Source organism: Epinephelus fuscoguttatus, linkage group LG1 (assembly GCF_011397635.1).
Source record: "Epinephelus fuscoguttatus linkage group LG1, E.fuscoguttatus.final_Chr_v1".
NCBI lineage: Eukaryota > Metazoa > Chordata > Actinopteri > Perciformes > Serranidae > Epinephelus > Epinephelus fuscoguttatus.
Genome location: NC_064752.1, coordinates 24,801,466 through 24,824,299, shown reverse-complemented (window position 1 = coordinate 24,824,299; position 22,834 = coordinate 24,801,466). Strand labels below are relative to the sequence as shown.

General features: G+C 38.9%; 2 protein-coding genes across 2 annotated transcripts in view; one reads left to right on the top strand and one right to left on the bottom strand.

Annotated features, from left to right (window-relative positions):
• The window catches only part of LOC125895990 (inter-alpha-trypsin inhibitor heavy chain H3-like), a 30,233-nt gene extending 24,691 nt beyond the window's left edge, over window positions 1-5,542 (bottom strand). The window contains exons 1-9 of the mRNA XM_049588259.1: window positions 5,397-5,542; window positions 4,679-4,839; window positions 4,448-4,552; window positions 3,985-4,147; window positions 3,771-3,881; window positions 3,325-3,453; window positions 3,060-3,176; window positions 2,687-2,855; window positions 853-963 (exon numbers count right to left, since the gene is read on the bottom strand). Coding sequence (XP_049444216.1) covers window positions 853-963; window positions 2,687-2,855; window positions 3,060-3,176; window positions 3,325-3,453; window positions 3,771-3,881; window positions 3,985-4,147; window positions 4,448-4,552; window positions 4,679-4,839; window positions 5,397-5,468 — 1,138 coding nt within the window. The 5' untranslated portion in view covers window positions 5,469-5,542. The remainder of the gene's footprint in view (window positions 1-852; window positions 964-2,686; window positions 2,856-3,059; window positions 3,177-3,324; window positions 3,454-3,770; window positions 3,882-3,984; window positions 4,148-4,447; window positions 4,553-4,678; window positions 4,840-5,396) is intronic.
• The window catches only part of LOC125895998 (sodium- and chloride-dependent GABA transporter 2-like), a 49,115-nt gene extending 26,976 nt beyond the window's left edge, over window positions 1-22,139 (top strand). Inside the window, exons 2-15 of the mRNA XM_049588272.1 lie at window positions 11,618-11,819; window positions 12,122-12,256; window positions 13,363-13,503; window positions 13,597-13,681; window positions 13,760-13,892; window positions 13,985-14,119; window positions 14,580-14,683; window positions 14,827-14,921; window positions 15,013-15,125; window positions 15,222-15,359; window positions 15,556-15,658; window positions 17,418-17,518; window positions 18,524-18,694; window positions 19,569-22,139. Of these exons, the coding sequence (XP_049444229.1) occupies window positions 11,624-11,819; window positions 12,122-12,256; window positions 13,363-13,503; window positions 13,597-13,681; window positions 13,760-13,892; window positions 13,985-14,119; window positions 14,580-14,683; window positions 14,827-14,921; window positions 15,013-15,125; window positions 15,222-15,359; window positions 15,556-15,658; window positions 17,418-17,518; window positions 18,524-18,694; window positions 19,569-19,733 (1,815 nt within the window). The 5' untranslated portion in view covers window positions 11,618-11,623 and the 3' untranslated portion in view covers window positions 19,734-22,139. The remainder of the gene's footprint in view (window positions 1-11,617; window positions 11,820-12,121; window positions 12,257-13,362; window positions 13,504-13,596; window positions 13,682-13,759; window positions 13,893-13,984; window positions 14,120-14,579; window positions 14,684-14,826; window positions 14,922-15,012; window positions 15,126-15,221; window positions 15,360-15,555; window positions 15,659-17,417; window positions 17,519-18,523; window positions 18,695-19,568) is intronic.
• The last annotated feature ends 695 nt before the right edge of the window (window positions 22,140-22,834 follow it).

Genomic DNA, 22,834 nt, shown 5'->3' with positions numbered 1-22,834 from the left:
TAGGGGGATATATAGGCAGAAATGGAATAGAATATAATAAGTGTTTGAAGTGTATAAACACCTGAAAATACCAAATGTTGTATTTTTGTTACCTTAGAATGAGCTGTTTATATCTACATGGGAAGTGGGTCCTCGTCCACAGGGCCAGCCAAGTTGCACCGCCATGTTTCTACCATAGTCCATAAAGGACAAACCAAACACTGGCTCCAGATAGGGCTATTTGCATTTTTGCATTTTCACGTCAGCCACTGTAGTTAGCTGCCCCTCCGCAACAAGAGTGGAAAAACCCTAATTTCTTAACGTGAAACTGCTTTATTCATTGTTTTTTTATCAGTCTTTATCACTGGGTCTGTTTGTTTTTCAAGTGCTGGGCTAGCAGCTTGTCTGCGATGAGCTGAACAGTGTCAGAGAAACACTAATTTTTATGTGAAACAGCTTTATTCAATGTTTTTTATAGGTTTTAATCACTGGGTTCATTTGCTCTGGAGAGGGAGAGACCTTTGGCTCTTGATAAAAACCTGTCAAACAAGGCAGCAACACTGCCAGAAATTTAACCTGGAGAAGATTTAGCTGGTTACAATCTGCAATCCTAACCACTAGATGCCACTAAATCCTCTGACACACCATTCCTTTAGCTGGAAGTAATGGTGACATTATTTTCATTTAAATGTCCATAATCGTCATAGTTTCACAAGGATGGCTTATACTGTAGTTTGTTGACAGGAGATGGTATTGAGAAAAAGACTGCAGTCAGATCATTTAAAAATGATGGACTGTGTCATTAGGGTCCTTATAATCTTTTTTTTTAAGTATTTGTGCATGTGTTTGTGTGGATGTGGGTTTTATTGTAACCTGAGGTTGGGTCTCCATCAGTGAGAAGTATAAGGATAGACGCTGAACCTTCTCTTGGGTGTGCATTCAGCATACGTGCTCCTTCTAGCACTGCTTTGTTAATGTCTGTGCCTGAAATGAAAAGAAAAAGTTTCATTGCTACCATTAGTGAAATGTTCTTATGGCTTCATAAAATATTTATTATAAAATAGATAGTTATGGTCCTTGATTATGATTGGTTGAGTCGTGTTCAAAGTAAATTACTCAATACGCGCACAGCTGTAACTGCATAACAACAGTATATTAACAATTAACTGTTTCAGAAAATTCAAGATTTTGTTGTAAATTTTGATTTACTGGGTAGGCTAAGCATGAATAATTTTTTGAAAGAGATGGACTGGCTAGAGAGCTGGAAAAATCAAGAAGCAAATTTGGTGCCGTCACAGTTGTGTGTTTGCTGTTTGAGTAGGGAAAAAATGTTGCTGAGAAGGACACGACAAAACATCTCACCACCAAGTGTTAACGGAGGAGGATTTTCACAAAATCAAGCACTCTTAGGCATTGAATCCAAACACACCTGAGGGTCTTGTCAACACAACTGAGCATAGCGTTAGTTCAGACAGGACATGATGTCAAGCTCAGCTCACATCCCAGCTACATCAGCTTATCTCAAACAGCCCAATCGACTGATGGAGCAGCTGATTGATGGAAGGGAGTCAGCTGATAGATCACATGATTCCTGTCTGTGCAACCAATTGGCAAATCTCATTCAGGGCACCCTATTTAATCTGCTCTGGCCTGCCTACTGTTGCTGCTCTCCGCATTTTGCTTTACAACCTGCCTCCACCCCAGCTCCTCCTTTTCATGTTGTGGCTGACTTATCAATGTCATTTCTGTATGTCATTGATGCTCTCTTCTGTTCCCGGGGGGTCTCTGCTGCTGCTCTTTCTGCTTTAGGCTTTCCATGTAAGCAGATGGAAGGACAGGGAGGTTTGCTCTCTCTGTCTCAGGCTTTCCTTGTTTGCACGTGGAAGGGCAGATAGGTGTGCTCTCGCTGTCTCAGGCTTTCCACGTAGGCGCATGGAAGGGCAGAGAGGTGTGCCCTCTCCGCGACCCCAGAACAGAGCCATACCGCCAAATATAATACTGCAAATGTAAATAAAGTTTTCTTTGACTGAAGTTGTCCTTACTGAAATCTGTTTTGATGTGCAGCCTCTTGTAGGAGACAGAGCCAAGTGAAGCCTGAATCATTCATCATCTGCTAGTACTCAATGCTGTCGTTCAATGAAATCACAAAAAAACATAACAAACAAACAAACAAAAACAAAAACTGTGAAGATGCTGGCAAAAGAAACAGAGAGCCTATAGGGATTTATGTTTTAGCAGCCAGGGTGGCCACTGTGTCCTGTCGCTGCGCTGAAAAAATGCCTGTCGGCACAATCCACCGCCCTTTTATCCCCATCCAAAGTGGATAAACTACACCAACGATCCATTGTAGGTTAACAATGTAATTTTAAGCAGGTACACTGTTTGTAAAACAGCCGTCGCTTTCTGTTGTGTCCCATTCTGCTGTATTGCTGGAGAAGTACTTTGCTATTTTGGTGAAAGATTGATTTTTTTTTTTATCAATGAATTATTGCATTTTTATTGCTGTGTTTATTTTACGAAACATTGGCGTACGTAGTTACTGTTTTATGAAGGCAGTACGCTGCTTGAGGCTGTGATTTACAGTGATTTGCGAACAGCTAAGGGCCGTTAATGCTGTGACGCAGAGTAGAGTGCCTTATGCCACTTTGCTGTTCTAAAAACACTTTGAACCACTGCCATTTTTGACTTACTGCTTAATGAACCTTACCTCCTCTGTCTCTAATATCCCGTGCAAATGCCTTGGCACTGTCCAGGTTTTTCTTGTTGGCCCGAACAAGTTCTCGTTTCCAGTGAATAATCGAGTCATCAAAAGTAATTAGACCAAAGTGGTCCTCCTCTGCCAGGTCGTTCAAGATGTGGAGTAAGGCTATTCGGGTCTGGGCAAAAACATCATTCACACATATGAACTTTTATCCACAAAAAGTCACCATGAAATATTATCTGTTTGACATGTCCTCAAATTGTGTATCAAATAAAGTTTTCTGTGAAGTGAATCATAGACAGTTGAATGTCATAAACTAAAAAAACTCCAGTTCTACAGCTGTAATCTGTCACAAACACACACTCTTAAAATAACCTACCTGCTGTATTTTTCTGCCGTGCATTGAGCCACTACGATCAATAACGAAGACTACATTTTTCGGTATGCGGGTAAGACTAGATGGAGCAAAGTGATGAACAAAGTACCCATCTGAAGTCTTGGGGGAGAAAGAAGAAGTTTGATAGGTTAAAAAAGATTGTTGAAAAGACGAGAGAAGATAAAAATATCCACTTAAGTAATATAGTAATTTTTTAAAACGCTAATAAGCACTCAGAGTCAACAGTCTTCCAGGACTCTCACTGTACCTTGATGTCTCCCAGTGAGGTGTCCCTGTTGACATCATAACTAATAACCAGATCTCCATTCATACCCTGCTCTCCACAGCTGTCACACGTTTTCTGTTGATCCTCTGTCGGGTAGAAATACACCCACGCCTGGAAACAGGACGAATCAGGTTACACTCTTTATAGGCATGAAAGTTGATGAGCAGGTTTTATTGGTCAAAAAGAAGATGCATCTGTCTTTTATTAAATTGATTAGTTTCAACTTTCTTGTCTCTGCACAGTGTTGGGCACTACTGGGACAATACAATTCAGTTTGACATCAAACTAGAAAGTGAAAACTGTTGTAAAAGAATGCCGTATGGCCAATGATTATTATGGCTCCAGTAGGCATAGGATAGTTGAACACTTGGGGCAGAATAAGAAGCAACTGAGTTAAATAGAGAATTTTAAATCACAGCATGCTGTACCTGTTTGTCTGCATGTGTTTTGGTGATGGCATTAGCCAGAGCTTTTGTGCTTAGTCCTCCTTTAACCTCGATGAAATTGATGCCGGCTTGCTCATTAATGTGCACATCAACCTGCCAATGAGAATAAGATTGAATAAAACAGGAGTTCTGACCATGAAGATGTTTTCACGCTGTCATTGTTTTCCCGAATAGATATAGATGGGGAAAAACGCACCTTGAAGTCTTTGACAGGCTGCATGGGTCGAGCGTGGATTTGCAGCTCGTACTTGCCGAGCCTGCGTTTCAGCAGTTCCTCATATGTGAGTTCAAAGGTGACCTTTTTGTGAGCAGCCACGTTCACAGAGGTCTTAAATTCCTCGAGGGTCCTCCCTACAGAACTGCAAGAGAGACGATAATCATTGCAGTAAAGCATTGGTTTGGTTTCCTTGTGGTCCCTTAAAATGAAACAATACCTACTTATTGCATATTCATGACCCCTAATTGCCAGAAGTTTGAAAGCAAAGGTAAACATTTGAGAAAAGTTAGAAAAAAATGGTCATAACTTTGTACAACAGAGAATGTTTTTTTTTTCTTCTCCCTTATCTCGAAGGACACAAACATATGGCTCTTCGACAGAATGTGACATAAAAACAACCTGCATAAGACCTGGCAGTAAACTGATCCGTTGTTCCATGTACCTGACAATCCCAGCGCTTTGGCCTCGGGACACAGCCTCAGTGTACTGCTGCTGAGCTTTCTCTTTACCTTTCACGACACCATCGTACACTTGGCCATCTATAAACCTGAATGAATCAAGGAAAAGTCTTGGTTTATATGCATACTCCTGAGTAGCCCGTGATTTATATTCATTCTTCTTTAAAATTCTTACTGTGCAAATACTGGTAAATATTCATCTTTGCTTCACACACATTCTGAATTTACTGATGAAGGCGTTCTTGGGAATCCGGACTTGGAATTCTATTTCCTTTGACTCGTCCATTCGATTGGCCACGCGGCTCGTGATAACAGTGGTTGCATAACGACTGCTCACCGTGGAGTTGATGTGAAAGCTGTAGATGTCCCAGTTGTCCTTGACAAATACAGGTAGAGGCACATTTCACAATAAAATAAATGGCTTGGTTGATCTTGTTGGCCGACGACCAGCTGACCAAAGATCAGATGATAGTGAAAAACAGCGTTGGTTGGTTAAATCTCATTGGTCTAACTGGAGAAACACCCTATTCTCTTTATTTTTTTTTAAAACAACTGTGTAAATTACACATCTGTCATTACTCTCTAACTGTAAACATGTTTGAACTCTAGAATTTAATGATTAACATCATAGGGACCAGCTTGAGTTAAGTCACCTCAGCGTGAATTTTGCAACAGATTTCTGGCACAACAATATGAGTAATACACTAATACACACACACACATTTACTTGCATACATATGAACAATATGAAACAACACTAAAGGTGAGAGTTAGCAGGTCGTTCAACCTGACAGAGAAATGCAGTCATACAAAAAAACCAAAACAAATCAAGCATAAGCATCACATATCGGTTCCCTAATGAGCAGTAAGATATAGGATAGATTCAGTTTCCTTGCAGTGTGGTGGTTCTCCCTTTAGATCTTGTGAACTTACCTTGTTTGGCAGTGTGGTAACCAGAACCAGCAGCAGCCCAAGGAGGGTGATTTGCACCACAGCTCTCTCCATGATGGCTCCCACCAGAGTACAACTCAGGCAGCTGAAACTGTCTTTTAAACTCAAACAGACAAGGACAACATGAATGTGTACATAACTTTTTTTTAAAAGGGCAAACTCCTCTTTCTCTTGCTCTTGTTTCAATAACTCACTTGTACACCCACACACAAAAACACATTCCTGTTGTCGGTATAGTGCTGGTGGAGCGCACCAGATCTATGCTCTGCCACTTTTTTTTTTTCTCCAAGTGAGGAAACAGAATATTCACATTTTGCCAGTTGAAATATATATACACTTTTAAGCGTTTGAAGATCCAGTAATGACTGAAGTATATACCCAGCAAGAGGGCCAAAAAAATGAATGGAGCCTAAGACCCCATTTCCACTGAGCAGTACGGTACAGTATAGCTCAGTTCAGTACACTTTTTTCCATTTCCATCATGAAAAGTTTTGGATGGTACCAATAGAACCGTTGGGGTACCTAGTACACAGATCTGGTACTAAAAGGTGGAGCTGTGAACACTGCAGTCTGTTGATTGTCGATAGAGGACGGTCACTCTGCTCAGGGCTCAGGGCTTCCATCTGTGTCACCGATAATTAGGAAATAGAGTGAGTGCTGGACGGAGCAGTGAGTGACAACAACCCCGCCCAAATATAAGAGTATGGTTTACAGATGAAACGCTAGGGTCTAGGTACCATGTCTGAAAGGTTCCTGTTGGTTCCAAAGGTACCATACCTGAAAGTGTTCGGTGGAAACAAAGCTTAACGTGGCCATTAGTTACTGGTGGGGGAGGGAGCTTGTCTTGTCAGTGGAGGAAAGGCACTTTAAAGGTGAAGGGTTCGGTCCAAGGATTCACCAGATTTGATTGAATAGGGAAAGGTAAAAGCATTCGGAGCAAGTCTAGGTATGTGGAAGAGGTGTGGTGTGAGGTGGGCAAGACATCTGAGGACTGCGAAATAAACCTGAAGAAGAAACAGCTTAGCTCACTCTTCCTCTCCAGGCTGCCCATGGGTTGTCTCTCACCTTGAACTTATTGATTTCCTCAATTTGGCCTCCAGCTTCCTCCTGCAGGAGTCCTTGCACTTCCCCAGATTCCTCCCTAGGTTAACATGTGTATTCCTTAGTTGTCTGTCCCCAGGCATTAAGGCTTTCTCCTTCTAATAACGAAGTACTTTCAGATCACCCATGACACAGGGCTTATTATAAGCAAGGCAGTGTACAGTCCAAGCCAGACCCAGTTCCAGCTGAAAGTGGGAGGGCTGCTGCTGACATCAAGTGAAATTGAAACTAAGAGGACACTGCTCAGTCTAAACTAAATGTCTGTCGAAAATCCAACTCAAAATAGATTTTTACCATGGTGCCGTGGCTGCGGCTGGCTTGACTGCAGTGCTTTGGACTGGACAGGAGTTTGGAACAAGAGACTGGAGCATGTCCAATCGTGTGCTTGCTACGCTTAGAGTCTGCGCCATCACAAAAAAATGGGCTTTTTGCGGACGTACACATAGGGGTCCATGTTGATCTTTGTTGACATAGGTGGATGACGACTTCTACATCACACAGACCAAAACTATGAAGTGGCCCTTAGCTTCCTGAGTTCACCTCCTCACACTCCTTGTGGATACGGGCTGCCATTGGACAAGCGAGACATAGTTTGTTGTCAGCAGGACCAGGTTATGATCAGGTGTGCCATTGGGTGCGCTGGTTATCACTGTCACCTCACAAAAAGAGGGTTGTAGGTTCCACTGGCTGGTTTGGGCCCTTCTGTGTGGAGCTTGCATGTTCTCCCTGTGTCAGCTTGGGTTTCCTTTGGGCCCTCCCACATCAGTTACATGCAGGTTGTTGTTGAAGTTGTCTGTCGCTTTGTATCAGCCCTTTGATTGACTGGTGATTGGTGATTGACCCGCTGCAACTTTGTAAAGAATAAGTGGATGGATATTTGTGGCTGGACAAGATGAGCTTCAGTTTCAGGGAAAGCAGATCATTGGCTCCCTCTAGTGCCTGCACACATGCAGCATTTGGTTGTCAGCAAGTATCACACTTGTATGTATTTTATCATGCTCCATAGTTTCAATATTTGGCGTTAGAAATTATTTGGTATTCGAAATAATTAGTCATAATTATTAATTAAGTATTTTATCACAAAAAAATCTACATTGTCACCTGCAATCTTTTCAGTTTATTGGATAATAAAAACATCATTTTAGTGCGCAAATTATTTGATTATTGAGTTTGTACTCTCACTTTAGTAGCTCACACAACAGCCCAGCAATTTAGTACATACTACAAAAATTTGTTTAATACAGAATGTATAGTGAGGGAACACCTTGACCCTTTGGAAGCTTAAACAAACAAACAACAACAAAAAAAGAAACCAAACACTCACCATGTCCGGTATCCATACTACATACTAATCCCATACAGTACTACATACTAACTGTTGGTGTACTATTAGATGTCCATTAAACTGCATATCACAGCAAGTTCAACTTCACAAACAAAAGCTAAATATCATTCTCAAAATGGAGTATATTGGTTTTGTTTTACCTCTTGTGCATTACCTTTCCAATGACAGGTAGTTACAGATTTTAATAGGAGATTATTGTCAGCAGACAACATTCTGTTTTTAACATCTTCAGAAAATAATCTCCATGGAAAAAAAGTCCACCAGCTGACTTTTTTATCTGATGAAGTAATAGTAAAAATGACCTCGTCGGTGCTTTGTATGTGTGTATTAGAAAGATTTATCAATAGAGAGGTAAGTACTATAAATGAGGGAGAGAAGAAGATGTAACAAGTGTAACAAAAGTTCTTCAACTGGACTTTAGGTGGCGGCATTGTGGTTCATGGTCAGTAGCATGCTTGTAACAACCACTACTGGTACAGTAGCAGTTCCTAAGAAAGTGAAGGCATGACACGCCCTACTCTGCCTTACTCTGCCTCAGATTGATTTACACTGACATTATTGCCCTACCCCCAACCAATCCCACTCCTCTTGCCCAAACCAAACCCAGGGGTTGGCAACCTTCACTATCGTAAGAGCCATTTTTGACCAAAAATAATAAAAGAAATCTGTGTGGAGCTGCAAAAGGTAACATGGCCTATTACATTTAAATTAGCCTGTACTAATAGTCTAAATAAGCATTCAGTAATGTTTTATCACAAGGTGGCTACAACTGTGCAGGGCACTATTTATGATTATTAGGTACTTTAACTAGCTGGCAGTGAAAGCAAACAAATCCATCCAAGCACTACTAAATTCTCTATTTTATTCCAAGACTTATACTTTTTTGAATTTGGCATCCATCAGCTAATCAACTTATAAGACTCAAGACTAGCCAGCAGTATTGAGGTTTGGCAAAATTTCGAGGAAAAGCAGCAGTAAATGTTTTCAGCACATTTAAATTGTTTAAAAGTTAAAACATTTTTATTATAAAGGTTATAAAGGTTAAAAGTTATGAATGAATGAATGAATGAGGTTATAAAGGCTTCACATTTTAACAATTGTTAGTAATGTAATGTAGTTTCTTTAGGCCTACCACACTGATAAATGAAAATTAAAATGTTAGTGTTGGCCAAGCTATCTTATTTATTTATTTATTTTTTTTTTACAAATATCTGATATGCTGATGTATAGCAACTTACTTGGGAGACAACAGATATCGATATAGCCACTTTTTTCCCCATCTAATTTTAGTGATCATCAAGTCTCCTTTGTAGTGGAATTAACATCATATTATGCATGCATACTCTTATTATGATGACCCACCACCAGATGGAGACATGAAATACAATGCTTTTCAGTGTATATCATATTCATTCACTATGCAAAATAAAAAAGCATGTTGGCTGATTCTGATCGTTCTTTTTAAAGCCGATATTGGGCTTATACCGATGACGTGCTAAAATTATCCTGCATCCCTAATAGATAGATACATAGACAGATGTTCTTTATAGAGCAAAATGATCTAACTACAGGACTCCAACGCCTGTTACGTGTACAAAAGAGTCAGTGTGCAGACAAGTATTAGGTCAGCGTCTCAGCTCCCCTTTACTTAAAAATATACAAACCATGTTGTTGAAATAATCCATTACAAGTAGAAGCTCTTCATTTAAAATCCCACTTAGGCCAACACTAAGACGTATTACCTAAAGTATCAAAAGTAAAAATACTCATTCCTGACAATCGTGATATATTTTGAGTTATCACATTATCAGAATGTTTATATGCATCAGTGCTGAAGTAGGATTTTACTGTTGGATTGTGACTATTTTATCATATTTTACAGATCAGTCCAGTGTCCAACCGAGGGTTCTATTGATTCATGGAAAATAACTAAAGCAACAATAATACATTTTGATCTGATCCATCTGATCCAGCAACAAGAGGGGACAAATGTGCTGCATGTAAGTCTGTATCCCCAAGATAATGAGAACCCCCCCCCCAAGTGCTTATCTGTTTTATCTCAGAAAACAGACAAAAACCCACATTGACGCTGTGTATATGGGTTGTATGTATGTGATGTGTGTGTTGGGGGGGAGGGGCGGGGGCAGGGGCCGGGGGGGTTTGCCCTGCTCAGTTAGTTTCTATTGGTTCTAAAGAAAAGACTGGTTACGTTGGTCTCACTGGCCACTCCTCACAGAAACCCATTTCACTCAACTTAATCTTGGAGAGGGACTGGTGTTTTCTTTGAGAAAACAACTGTCAAGAGGAGGAAGTGCTCAACTCCGCAAGGTAAAGTGTGCATCTTTCAGGTTTGACTTTGACTAATTTTATATTATATTTTGCTACAGTTTAGGCAATATTTTGCTTTTGTTTAAGGTGTTTATGGGAATCTCTGAATTGGTTATTTATGCAGTTGAATCTGTTTTACCTTTATTGCAACCAAGGCAACCAGTAAGCAGGGACACATTAAACCATAAATATTGGACATGTACCCGCAATGCATTGATTAGTTTTTTAAAGGAAATGTATTTGAACCTTAAAAAATGTATATAAAGCCTAAGCTGAATTCACCATAGGTTTATCTATCACAAATTCGTGCCCTTGTTTGGTGTTTCTGCATTTGTTGTATCACAGTTATTTGCATCTGGATTTAAAGTACCTTTATTTTATTTTATTTTATTTTATTTTATTTAACAGTTAGCTATTAGCTAATTTTCATCTGCAGTCCCTGGGCAGGAAACAGAGAATAATTTTGCTGCTTTTTAGATACTTTTGATTAAAATGTGTGTGTGTTGGCATCTCTGACCAGGAGTCCTCAGGCCAGCCGAGGCTGAGACCACCATACTGTAGTCACAGTCCATGCTGTAGGTCTAGGTTCCATTTATGAATTAATCTTTGGATGCCCCATGGGGTGGTAATGTAACGGCAGTGAATGGGTCTATGATACAACAACTAAACAGGACAACACTGTAGATAAAAAAAGCCAAACTCATGTAAACAAAAAGATAAGCACCAGGTTGGGACAGAATCACTTGTCAGAAAATGCAGTCTTGACATCCTATTTTTTTTATGTCATTAGCTATGCTAGTTGCTCCAGAATTGAAATATTTGCCAGACATCCATGGTTCCCGCAGATGAATCCTACTATCTTTGATGATTTTCTGACTCTTCCTTTGACGCCACCATATTTTACCCACATTTTGGATTATGACCAAATACCTGCAAAACTAATGTCCAGCTGTAGGCCTGCTTTGGTATTAATTAGCTAAAGTTAGCATGCTTAGATGTGTACATGGTAAACCTTATAGCTGCTTAACATCCACTCATTATCATTGACATTGTGAATGTATTAGCATGCTGACGTTAACATGTAGCCCAACGTGTTGCTGTGTGTAGGTACAGCTTCACAGAGCTTGACTTTAAGTCTTTGATCATGATTTTTGAATGCGGTAAGGGGTGTGTGTGTAGCTTATCTTTGGCCCTGTTATGGTCTCGTATATAGTATGGTGTATGTGATATGCAATTCAGGCAATATATGTTGACTAAGACATGATAGTAGTGAGAAGAAACCTGAATGATTTAACTGTATTGATACTGTCTGAGAATACTGAATGAATTCCAACATGTACCCCTGTCTAGGTCTCTGTGCTTGATATGACCTAACAGCCTCATGTCATCTTTGACACACTGACATATGCTAATTAAATTCTTACTTCAGGTTAAAATGGACCAAAGACAAAACTCACAGGTGAAACTGAATCCACTGAACCTTGGGACCAGACCAGGACATACTCAACCCAACCCTAAGGAGAGGGAGCAGTGGGGCAGTAAGATTGAGTTCATCTTGGCAGTGGCCGGGCATATTGTCGGTCTGGGAAATGTGTGGCGGTTTCCATATCTTTGCTACAAAAATGGAGGAGGTAAATCTTTCTTGTTGTTGTGGCCAGGTGTACGTCATGTAAAAACACTGTGTTGTAGCCTGCCTTGCCAGGGATTAAGATGGTGTTCAGTTAATAATTGGCATGAAGAACATTTTGTAAATGTTGCAGTGAAAGAATCCTTTCAACTCTGTCCTTAGCCTCTTGCTATAAAGTGATTAATTTCTTCATTGTTAAGATAATTACATCTTTTTCTTCTGCTGCATAATACATTCATTTATTTTTTACAAATTATTATGCAGTTTTGTCAGTATTTTAACAATTTATTTTATTTTTATTTTAAGGGGTTTTCTTCATACCTTATGTTTTGTTTTTGTTCACCTGTGGCATCCCACTCTTCTTCCTGGAGACATCTTTGGGCCAGTACACCAGTCAGGGTGGAATAACATGCTGGAGCAAAATCTGCCCTCTTTTTGAAGGTAAGTCTTCATGGTGTTTGTAACCAGTTTTTGTGGGCGACTGTGGCTCAGAAGGTAGAGCAGGTCATCCACTAGTCGGAAGATCAGCGGTTTGGCTCCTACGGGACACATGTCAAAGTATCCGTGAGCAAGATATTGCTCCCAATGGCTGTTCAAACGGTGTGTGAGTGTTAAAAAGTGAGCTACAGGTGGCACCTTGTACGTAGCCTTAGCCATCAGTGTATGAATGTGTGTGTGTGAATGGGTGAATGTGACTCGTAGTGTAAAAAGTGCTTTGAGTAGTCAGATGTCCAGAAAGGTACTATTCAAGTGCAGGTCCATTGACCACTTTTAAATCAGCTTCAAAATTAATAAAACAATTCTGTGTAACTGTTAATGAATATTATTACATATGACCACAATTTGTGTAGCATGGGACGTTATAACTAGTCTTTAAGACTGGATAAAGTTAAATTTTAAGTATATTTTAGACCATATTGTTATTCTGCATACAATGCTTGTGGTTTTTAATTTATCTCACTGTGTTAAGTATTTTATCTTCATATTTTTATATGTACAATGACTCAAATGATAATGTGTATGCATAGTATACATAGTCCAGTATTTAAGTTATATTTAGTATATAAGTTAGGGGTCGGGCCTCTTCAAAGGACCTGCTACAATTTTTTTTTTTTAAAATGTTGGATTCTTTCAGTTGTTTGGGTCTTGAACAATTATTTTAGTGAAACCATTGGGGCAGTTAAGCGGTAAAAGGCCTCTCTGGTGGAACTGCAAACAACTGATAGATGTCTCAAACGTGACAAGGGGCCCGAACTAGGTACTGATTTTTTTCAAGAGGTCAACATTTAAAAAAAGGTTGGAAACCACAAGTTTAATCTGAAACAATGCACTGTTTTTAAGCAAGTAAAATCTTAATCTGAAAAGTATCTTGTTACCAAAATAAATGTAGTCAACTAAAAAGTTAAATATTTTAATAGGCAGTGGAGTAGAAGTAGAAAGTTAACTTAAATGGATATACCCAAAGTACGATCACCTCAGAGCTGTACTTTAGCACAAACATTAATGGTGTTTCTTCATGGTGTCAAAATATCTCTGTCTCTCCACAGGCTTAGGTTATGGAAGCCAAATAGTTGTTTTGTACACTGGGGTGTATTACATCATCATACTGGCGTGGACATTTCTGTACCTGTTTTCATCCTTCAGCTCTGAGCTTCCATGGGCGAGCTGTCACAACAGCTGGAACACAGGTACCGAGAATATATTCTCCAGCTATGACACATAAAACTGTGGCATGTGTTCAATTTGTTAAAAAGTTTTACTTTCTCATTCTTTCATGTAAGATGGCTGCTTCGAGCACGGTCACAATCAAACATCCTCTCTGTACCTGTACGGAAATAGCACCTCTTCGGTTGTAGAGTTTTGGGAGTAAGTAGCACAGATTAATTTATCGAATAAGGGCTGCTGTGTTTTTTGCGGTAAGTTCCTTAATAAACTTTGTTGCAGGAGGAGAATCTTGGGCCTGTCCAGTGGAATTGAGGAAATTGGCAATATTCGCTGGGACCTGGCACTTTGTCTACTACTTGCCTGGACGTTGTGTTACTTCTGTGTCTGGAATGGAGTGAAGACTACAGGGAAGGTACAGTATGATTTTAATGTTAATTTTAAATGTCCAATTTCATGCAAACCCTGCTCTTAAAAGTAACAGAAAAGCTGTTGGTTCTGTCTCAGGTGGTCTACTTCACTGCCACATTCCCATATGTAATGCTGGTGGTGCTGCTTGTTCGTGGTCTTACATTACCGGGGGCCAAAGAGGGAATCATGTTCTACCTCTACCCAGATCCATCCCGCCTCGCTGACCCAGAGGTACGACCTTGTTCTGACCTTAACCAAGTGCTTTGAGTGCCTGGATATAATCATAAAAATGAGTTTGCAGCAAGGCAAACTGCTTTGTGCTTTGTGAGACTGTACTTAATCACAGTGGTGATTTCAGTTAGGCTAAATGCTAATGCTAATACTGTCAGTGCTGACATACTGATGTTAGCAAGCATTATGTTGACCATGTTCACCATTTAGCATGTTAACATGCAGCCAGGCATGAAGAGTCACAGGTGGGTGTAAAAAAATAAGGGGTTTATTTACCCAAAAATGATCAATACCGTTGCAACATTTACATTTTCAACTAAATAGAAATTAAATCAGGTTATGCTTACTCAAAGTGGAAACAGACGACTTTTCAGACTCCTTTGTCCTTGAACATTTTGATAAACTCAGCATGCATGTTCACGAAACATAAACTCAACGTAAACTCCTCTAAATCCCTCAGGTATGGATGGATGCTGGCAGCCAAATTTTCTACTCCTATGGAGTTTGCACAGGTGTTCTGACATCTTTAGGAAGTTACAACAAGTACAGCAACAACTGCTACAGGTTGGCATTTCTTTCTTCTGCACTGACTGTACTCAATTCAACTTTTAATTCAGTTCTTACAAAAGTTTGGATTAGAGGTTTACTATTTTTTTTAATATATATTTCCCCTGCAGGGACTGTGTTTACCTGTGCCTGTTAAACAGTTTAACCAGCTTCATTGCTGGCTTCGCCATCTTCTCTGTGCTCGGTTTTATGGCAAAGGAGCAAGGTGTGGATATATCAATGGTGGCTGAATCAGGTATGGAGGGTTAATAATGCTTGACAAAATCACAGAGTGATAATATTTGAATTGACTTAAAAGAATGTGACTTTTTTATGTACCTTTGCAGGTCCAGGTTTGGCATTCATTGCTTATCCTCGTGCTGTGGCTCTAATGCCGCTCCCCCAACTCTGGGCCATCTTCTTCTTCATCATGATCATCTTCTTAGGATTAGATAGTGAGGTAGGACTGCAAATCTGTTTGGAATGTCATTGCAAAATTCAGACAACAATAATATAAATTTGTGGTAATGCAAAATCATATCTTTGATTACCGTAGTTTGTATATCAAGAGGCACTGGTTACAACCATCTCGGACATGTATCCTGGCTTCTTTCAAAATGATTGTCGCCGTAAACTCCTCCTCCTCGCCATTTCTGTTGGAAGTTTCTTTGTCGGCCTTTTCATGGTCACGGAGGTGAGTGACGCAAAACAACTTTTTTTTAAGGGTTACCTTTACATGAATGCTGCATTTTTTAAAAATATATTGTCTGCTTTATATGGTAAATACTTTTATAATAAAGTATTGTTTTGACTTTCACTAAAGAATTCAGTGTTTCTCTAAAGAAATAAAGTTTTATATAATTGTATTTCTATGGTTCTCTCCTTTGCAGGGAGGCCTTTATCTCTTTCAGCTGTTTGACTACTATGCCTGCAGCGGGATGACACTTCTGCTGTTTGCTGTTCTTCAGTCTGTCTGTATCGGATGGGTCTATGGTAAGGAGAACTTTTGACCTGGTAAAATGTGCTGGAGCCACTGTTGGTTCCCTCATTATAAACTCAGTTTTTACACCAGTGGTTTCACACCTGAGGGTCATGAGACAGGATAGGAAAGAAAAAAAATAATCACATAGAACAGGGAACATTGCTGGTTTGGTTTACCTCTCATTTTAAAGGCTCATTTATACTCTCTTTATGTACAAAAACGGATATGCTCATTTCAAATGATGTAACCGTCACTGACCACATACTGCATCCTTTACTTTGGCATGGATTCATCCACTGTGAGGTAGCAATCTCACACTTTTCCTTTGCTTTACCATCCAATTTACATTTAATTCCTGTCCCAGCTGTTCTGTAGTAACTGTCCCTGGGCCTGGGCACAGTGACATCATATAGATGTTTAAAACTACTGATAAACTCACACAACCTCTCCTCAACAAGTAACACAGTTTTTAAAATGTCTTCACCATGCCTTTCAGTCATGTTTCGCTTAAATTGTTGACTATTGGCCCAGAATTCCTGGTGGTACTGCTCCATTTCTACCTTATCTGTAAAGTCTAAGAAAATGTGCACAAAGACAGATGATATGAACGTAGAGTACGGACAGAAGGCCATGTCTATGTCTGTGTCTTACGTGACGTGTAACAGTGCGTAACCAGCTGTGAGAGCTTTACGTGATGTCCACGTACATGACTAGATAAGATGGGCCAAACTACTCTGTCACCCCCACAGATGACGCTAGTTAAAGATAGCGGGTAACTCCCACCCCCTCCCTGACCTCAGCAGTTGTCAGTGAGAATAAGTATCTGACATCTCGTGTGTTCAGGGCTCACTCTTTGCACTCAGCTCATTCTTAAGTGTTTGTTGTGAGTTCATCTGCTGATGCTGAATTAAACAAGTTTCTGACTTAATGTGTTTTGTCTCATAGAAATTGCCACCACACTGAAAAACTGTGTGGAGAAACAGTCCAGCACTTTAAAAACAACATTTCTCAGTGCAGAATTGCAAGAAATTTAGGGATTTTACCACCTACAATCCATAATATCATCAAAAGATTCAGAGAATCCAGAGAAATCTCTGCATCTAAGGGGCAAGACTGAAAACCAACACTGAATGGCTATGACCTTTGACCCCTCAGACAACACTGCATTAAAAACTGACATGATTGTATAAGGGATATGACTACATGGGCTCAGGAACATTTTGGAAAACCACTGTCAGTAAATAAAGTTCATTGCTGCATCTACAAATGTCTACAAATGTAACTCACATCTGTGAAGGCACCATGAACGCTGAAAGGTACATAGAGGTTTTGGAGCAACACATGCTGCCATCTCGATGTCGTCTCATTCAGGGACGTCCCTGTTTATTCCAGTATGAGTGTATATTACGAAAACAATAAAAACAACCCAGTTTAACAGTTTTAACAATGAATATCTCTGTACTGTGTTTAATTGAATGTACGTCAAAATATATTCACAAAGCACTGTGAATCCATGTTTTTATTGACGTTTTAAACAGCATCCCAACTTTTTTGGAATCTGGGTTGTTGTATATAACATTGAGCATAAATGAGCCTTAAGGGTTCTCTAGCCCACAAGCTTTAGGGTTAGAACCCCTAGTTTAAACCCATATAACTATTGTTTTCAATGCAAGTTTGAGAACTATGTAAGGCTGAATTGGAAGAGTTGTTTCTAAAATGATGCATATATACTGTAACGCTGATGTAACTAACACTACTTATTTCCTTCAGGTGCAGATCGTCACTATGATAATATAAAGGACATGATTGGATATCGACCATGGCCTTTTATGAAATATTGTTGGCAGTACTTCACACCAGCTATCTGTACTGTAAGTACCATTGGAGATGTAGGCATTCCTGCCTTGTTACTTTGTCTATGCTTTATACCAAGCGAGTGTCTTTGACAGCTGCCAAAGGCTTCTGTCCTAAAGGTAGTCCATGTCTAAACCAGATGGAGACCAGGACCACTGATGCTGTGTTGCAACTCAAGGATGTTTAGTGTCATTTTGAATGAAATGTTTAAGGATTTTTTTTTTTATCACTAGCTTTTTTTTTCTGAAGAAATATTGAGAATTTTAATGTGTGATCATATGTGCAAATAAATTGTAAAGGTGGAGTACGCCATTTTGACTCAAAACCCAAACAAGTACAACCCTCCCATCGGTGCTGGATCAGAAGCTAATACCTCTGATGTTATTTAAGTTTCTGTCATGGTGTGGCTCCGTTCCTCTTGGGCAAGGATGTGGAGAAGGGAGATAGGCTGGCATTGTGTTGTGTTGCTCGGTCCAAGCCACTTTGATGCTGTGTATGAACACCAGATTGTTTTCAGCACACTCCCATAGCACACATCTAGTGGACCAGGAGGAGATATTTGCTGAGCTTGACGAAAGGTTTATTGGATTAGAATCGCAGACTGCACCTTTATTCTATAGCTGCCACCATCTTTAAGAAAAATATGACACCAAGATTCTTAATTTTTTTACAAGATTTACATTGACAAAAACTAAAATCAGTAGATAAGAGATTCTCAGTCTTTTCAGGTCAGAAAAGTTGACCATTTTGTGTACAGAAAATGTTCTGAAAATTGAAATATACTGTTACATTTAGCTAGAAAACAGATTAATTATGTCATATAGAGCAGGAAAAATGATGATTTGGTGAATAATGGACCTGCAACAGTAAAACAGTTGGTATCACACATACTTTTCCATTGTATGTTTTCCTTAAACTACTTGAATAACAAAATAGCCAGGGGTGACTTTTCTTATTTGTGTGTGATAAAATGAATAATCATTTTGAGTCCTCTCTTCTTTCTGCCTATGTTTTTCTTTTAGTGCACATTCCTCTTCTCCTTGATCAAATACACCCCACTCAAATTCAACAACACTTACGAATACCCCTGGTGGGGCTACACCATCGGAGGATTCTTCACTCTCTCTTCAACACTCATGGTTCCTCTGTGGATGCTGTATGCTGTGTGTGTCACTCCAGGAACTCTGAGACAGGTACGGTCACATATTGTTACAGAAGTAGATCAGACAGTAGAGTTATTACAGAAACTAAAAACCATTAAGGTATGAATTACTCTCTGAATACCTCAATTTAGGATCTGTAACAGGGTAACTAAATGAATGTATGTAACCTGACATTGACAAAGAATCATCGTATGTTTGGATCACATGTGGCCAACACTTGATTTGCTTAAAGTCTCATTTTGTCTCACTGCATGGGAATAACTATATCAGAGTTGTATGGTAGGCAAGCTTCTCAAAAGACAACCTACAATTGTGGACTGTTAAGGGGTTTATCTGATAGTTTTCAGCTCAAATTCTACTAAACTTGTGGTTGTTAGTTGACGCCGATTCCCAGTTACGCAGATGTATCCAAGTAAAAAACGTGGTTGGAAAAAGTCTGAAAACCTTCGAAAGTTTGTAGTGTTTGCTGCCATTTCTTTTTCCCGATTTGACTCATTTTATGCAGTAATGAGGCTTGCTGTGCTCTGCATTTATATGTAAAAACAAACCTGTATTGTAGTTTTTCAATTTGAGCCTTGAAAACATGATCCTAGTTCAGCAGATTTGTTATTTCACCACATTTAACATACTGTTAGTCTCCTGTAGCCAGACCTGTCTCCACAGCACTGTGCTAGTCAGTGCTAGAGAAAGGTCTGGAAGCAGCCGTCATCATTCTGGGTTGTTTGCATTTCTCTAAACAAACCTCAGTCGTCTTGGGCAGCACTAAGCTCAGGATGCAGCGATGGTCCCCTTGCAAAACTGTGGCACGCAGGTAGTGGAAAGGGAGGAAATTGCCAGCTGATATATCCAGCCAATTGCAGACATTTGACATTAATGTCAATCTGTCCTTTCTTTCTCCACACAGAGACTGAAAGTTCTGTGCACTCCAGCCAAAGACTTACCAACTGCAACATTAAGGACAACATCAAACAAAGAAGCATTTCAGACGTTCACGGGCTTGTACACACTGCGCTCGACACAAAGTCCTGATGACAGAACGCACAGAGCTCAGAGATTATCCACCATCTAAACTACGAGAGAAGAATTTTTTTAAATAGTGTTTATTAAATGACTATAGGATGTATTATTATTGTTACTGGGGAATCAGACAAGAAGTCTGGGAAAATGGGTTTTATAAAATGGAAAGAAATGTTTCTCCTTTTATCACAATCTGTGTTCTGTCAACCATTCTTGAGAACTGGGATGGACCATGTCCTACAAAAAGAGCCATAAAATTGTAATGAAACACACTAATTTCATTTCTGGGGTTTAACATAATTTTTTTAAAGGATGTATATGTATGAAATGACTATGATTTATAAAATATATTTTTTTTAACTTCTAATATTGACCTGTGCCAGAAAACACCCTTGTCCCAGACAAGAATTTACAACTTCAAACAATTAAATTATGTGTTAAAATCCTTAAAAAGCTAAAACTAACAGTACAAACTGATGACATCAGTGTAAAAATGTACTGCTAAGATAATCTTTGTTTTAAACTATATTCTTTATGTTCCAGAATTTGTCAACTCCAGCAGATTTCTACAAAAACATCATTAAATCAGACATTAGATATATCATAAAGACTGGTAAGCTTATCAATTTTTTGATAAATATATAATATGATATTATTATTATTGGGTGAGTCTCAACCATAACCAACTTCGTAGCCCTTCTAAATCAAAACTAAATAAGAATTATAGTTTTAAGTATATATTGATTAGCATTAAGAAAACTCTAAAACTTGGCTGGCTGCTCACTTCAACTGCTGTGAAATAAATAAATATGTAACTTCTTGTCAACTCCGTAAGTCAAGACGTTGATCTTTTAAAATATATTTTCCCAGTCTAATTGAAGAGTAAAAATCAAAGCCCCCCCAAAAAGTAAGGTTTTGTCCCAATCCTTAAGAATGTGTGGTATATACAGTATCTACTGTGTATGTTGGTTGGCAGTATGTAAAACATTGTTTTGTGTTATGTTTTATATTAATAATGATTTAGAAAATTCTATGTAATAGTTAGTGATTATGATAATTTATTGGGTGACAAACGAGTTGTTTAAAAACGTGGTTAATATAAACAATATTACCAAAAACAGTAGTATTCAAAGTAAGTTAATAAATTAATTTAAACCAACATATAGAGTGTTTAATACACCACTACAGGGTACATTACTATAAAAAGGCATCAGGTATAGAGAAAACAAGGTAGTTAGGTGAGTGCAGCACTGTACAGTGCACCAGCGTCAGACCACACCTGTGTGCCTTTCACACCTGAAACTGAGGGAAGCTTGGTATGCAGGCTGTAATTCAACACACTGCATGTTCTGAGCTTTTCTCATTTAAATTACAGAGTAATATAAAGCGTCAGTGTTCAGCTGTTTTACACTTTGATTGCAGTGTTCACACTGTGTGGGCTGAAACATGAAACTTGTGTTGAAACAATTGTGACAACAAAGTCAGTTACGTACAGATAAAAAAACAGCACCAGGTGCTTAAGTAGAGATAAGAACATTGAAAGCAGTACTTTGCTTGAGGAGCTGTTGTTCTGTGTGTTTTATTTTTTACTATAAACCACACAGAGTTTACTGCTTAAATAATAACCAAAATAACTACAAATTTGGAGAGCCTTGTTAGTCTAAAAATAATTTTCTGACACTACTGGCTCCCATTTTCCAGAATGAATGAAATAAATAAACAGTGAACACATTTGGGAATTTATTGAAATAATATGTGTGTTAAAAAAAAGAAATAGGTAGGGACATATAAGTTTTACTTCTACCTACTCTTTTTCGGACACTGTTATCTTTACCTCTGCCAAGGAGGTTATGTTTTCGCCAGCGCTGGTTTGTTTTTCTGTCTTCGTTTGTCTGCAAAATAACTCAAAAAGTTGTGAACGGATTTTGATGAAGCTTTCAGGAAAGGTTGATAATGGGACAAGGAACAGCGAAGTGGATAAAATAATCAAATGGCGGGAAATCCGAGCTGCTTGGCAGAGGTCTGCGCTCTCTGAGTGCTTTTCTAGTTGTTTGTTTTTTTATTTTTTTTATTTTTGTTAGAAAAGGTCATTCATTCATTCATTCATTCATTTATTCACTCATTCATTCATACATAAGAAAACAGAACAAATAACTCACATTACAGTGTTGTTAAACTGACAAACAGTGTGTGTTTTATAACGTCACACGGACAACTAATTTCCTGTTCAGCTGTTTGTACCTGTAGGTCTACTTAACTAACTCATTTAGTTATTTTAAATATTTAAAAAATAATAATAATAAAAATCAGCCATGAGTACACAGTCACAGTATGATCCCAGAACACATCTCTTCTCCCAGACTTCTACCGGCACTCCATATTTCAGTTTTTCTACAGTGTAATTTGCCTAAAACCAATTATTTTTCTTACCCAAATGTACCTGTGATTTTTATAAAGTATATTGTAATTTGTAATTAAATTATATCACAACTATTTTATGACTCAGTCGGCATTTTTCATCATTTCTTATCTGCTTACTCTGTAACATTATAACTGTACCTTGTAAGTAACACTTGAAACAGTGTCTGTCCCCATCATAGAGGTCAACGCCTGTTCCAGGGTTTGGCCACTGGGGGGCGCTGCAGGGTTATGTTTTAAAAGTCCTGCTTCAAAAAACAACGTATTTCCTGCTGCAATATGGTCTCCAACCTCTGCTCTGTAGCTGCAGGAGTATTTTAATTCACTTATGCGATGTGTCACCTTAAAGTTTCCCTCCTGCCTGTAAATACTGAGTGTTGTAGCCTAATATGATTTATTTGCATAGTCTAACTGCAAAATTATACAAAATACAACTTCCACCAGTCCCCCTTGTGTGGTCTTTAAAGTGCAGTGATGTGCTGTTAAATACTGTATGTTTGATTTACAATAAATATTGTCAGTGTACAGCCAGGTCTTAGATCAGGTGCTGCTGCTTTAGTCTTGTGGATGTTGACAGCAGGACATCTGCTGGCTGAACCCTCACATTACAACAGGAGGGAGCAGGAAGCTGCAGCTATGGTTTTTTGATTTTTGAGTGTTGAAAGGTGATCACAAACACAACTGATGTGTTAAAACATTAATAAAACACTGATTAAAAAGCAATGGAGACTCTGT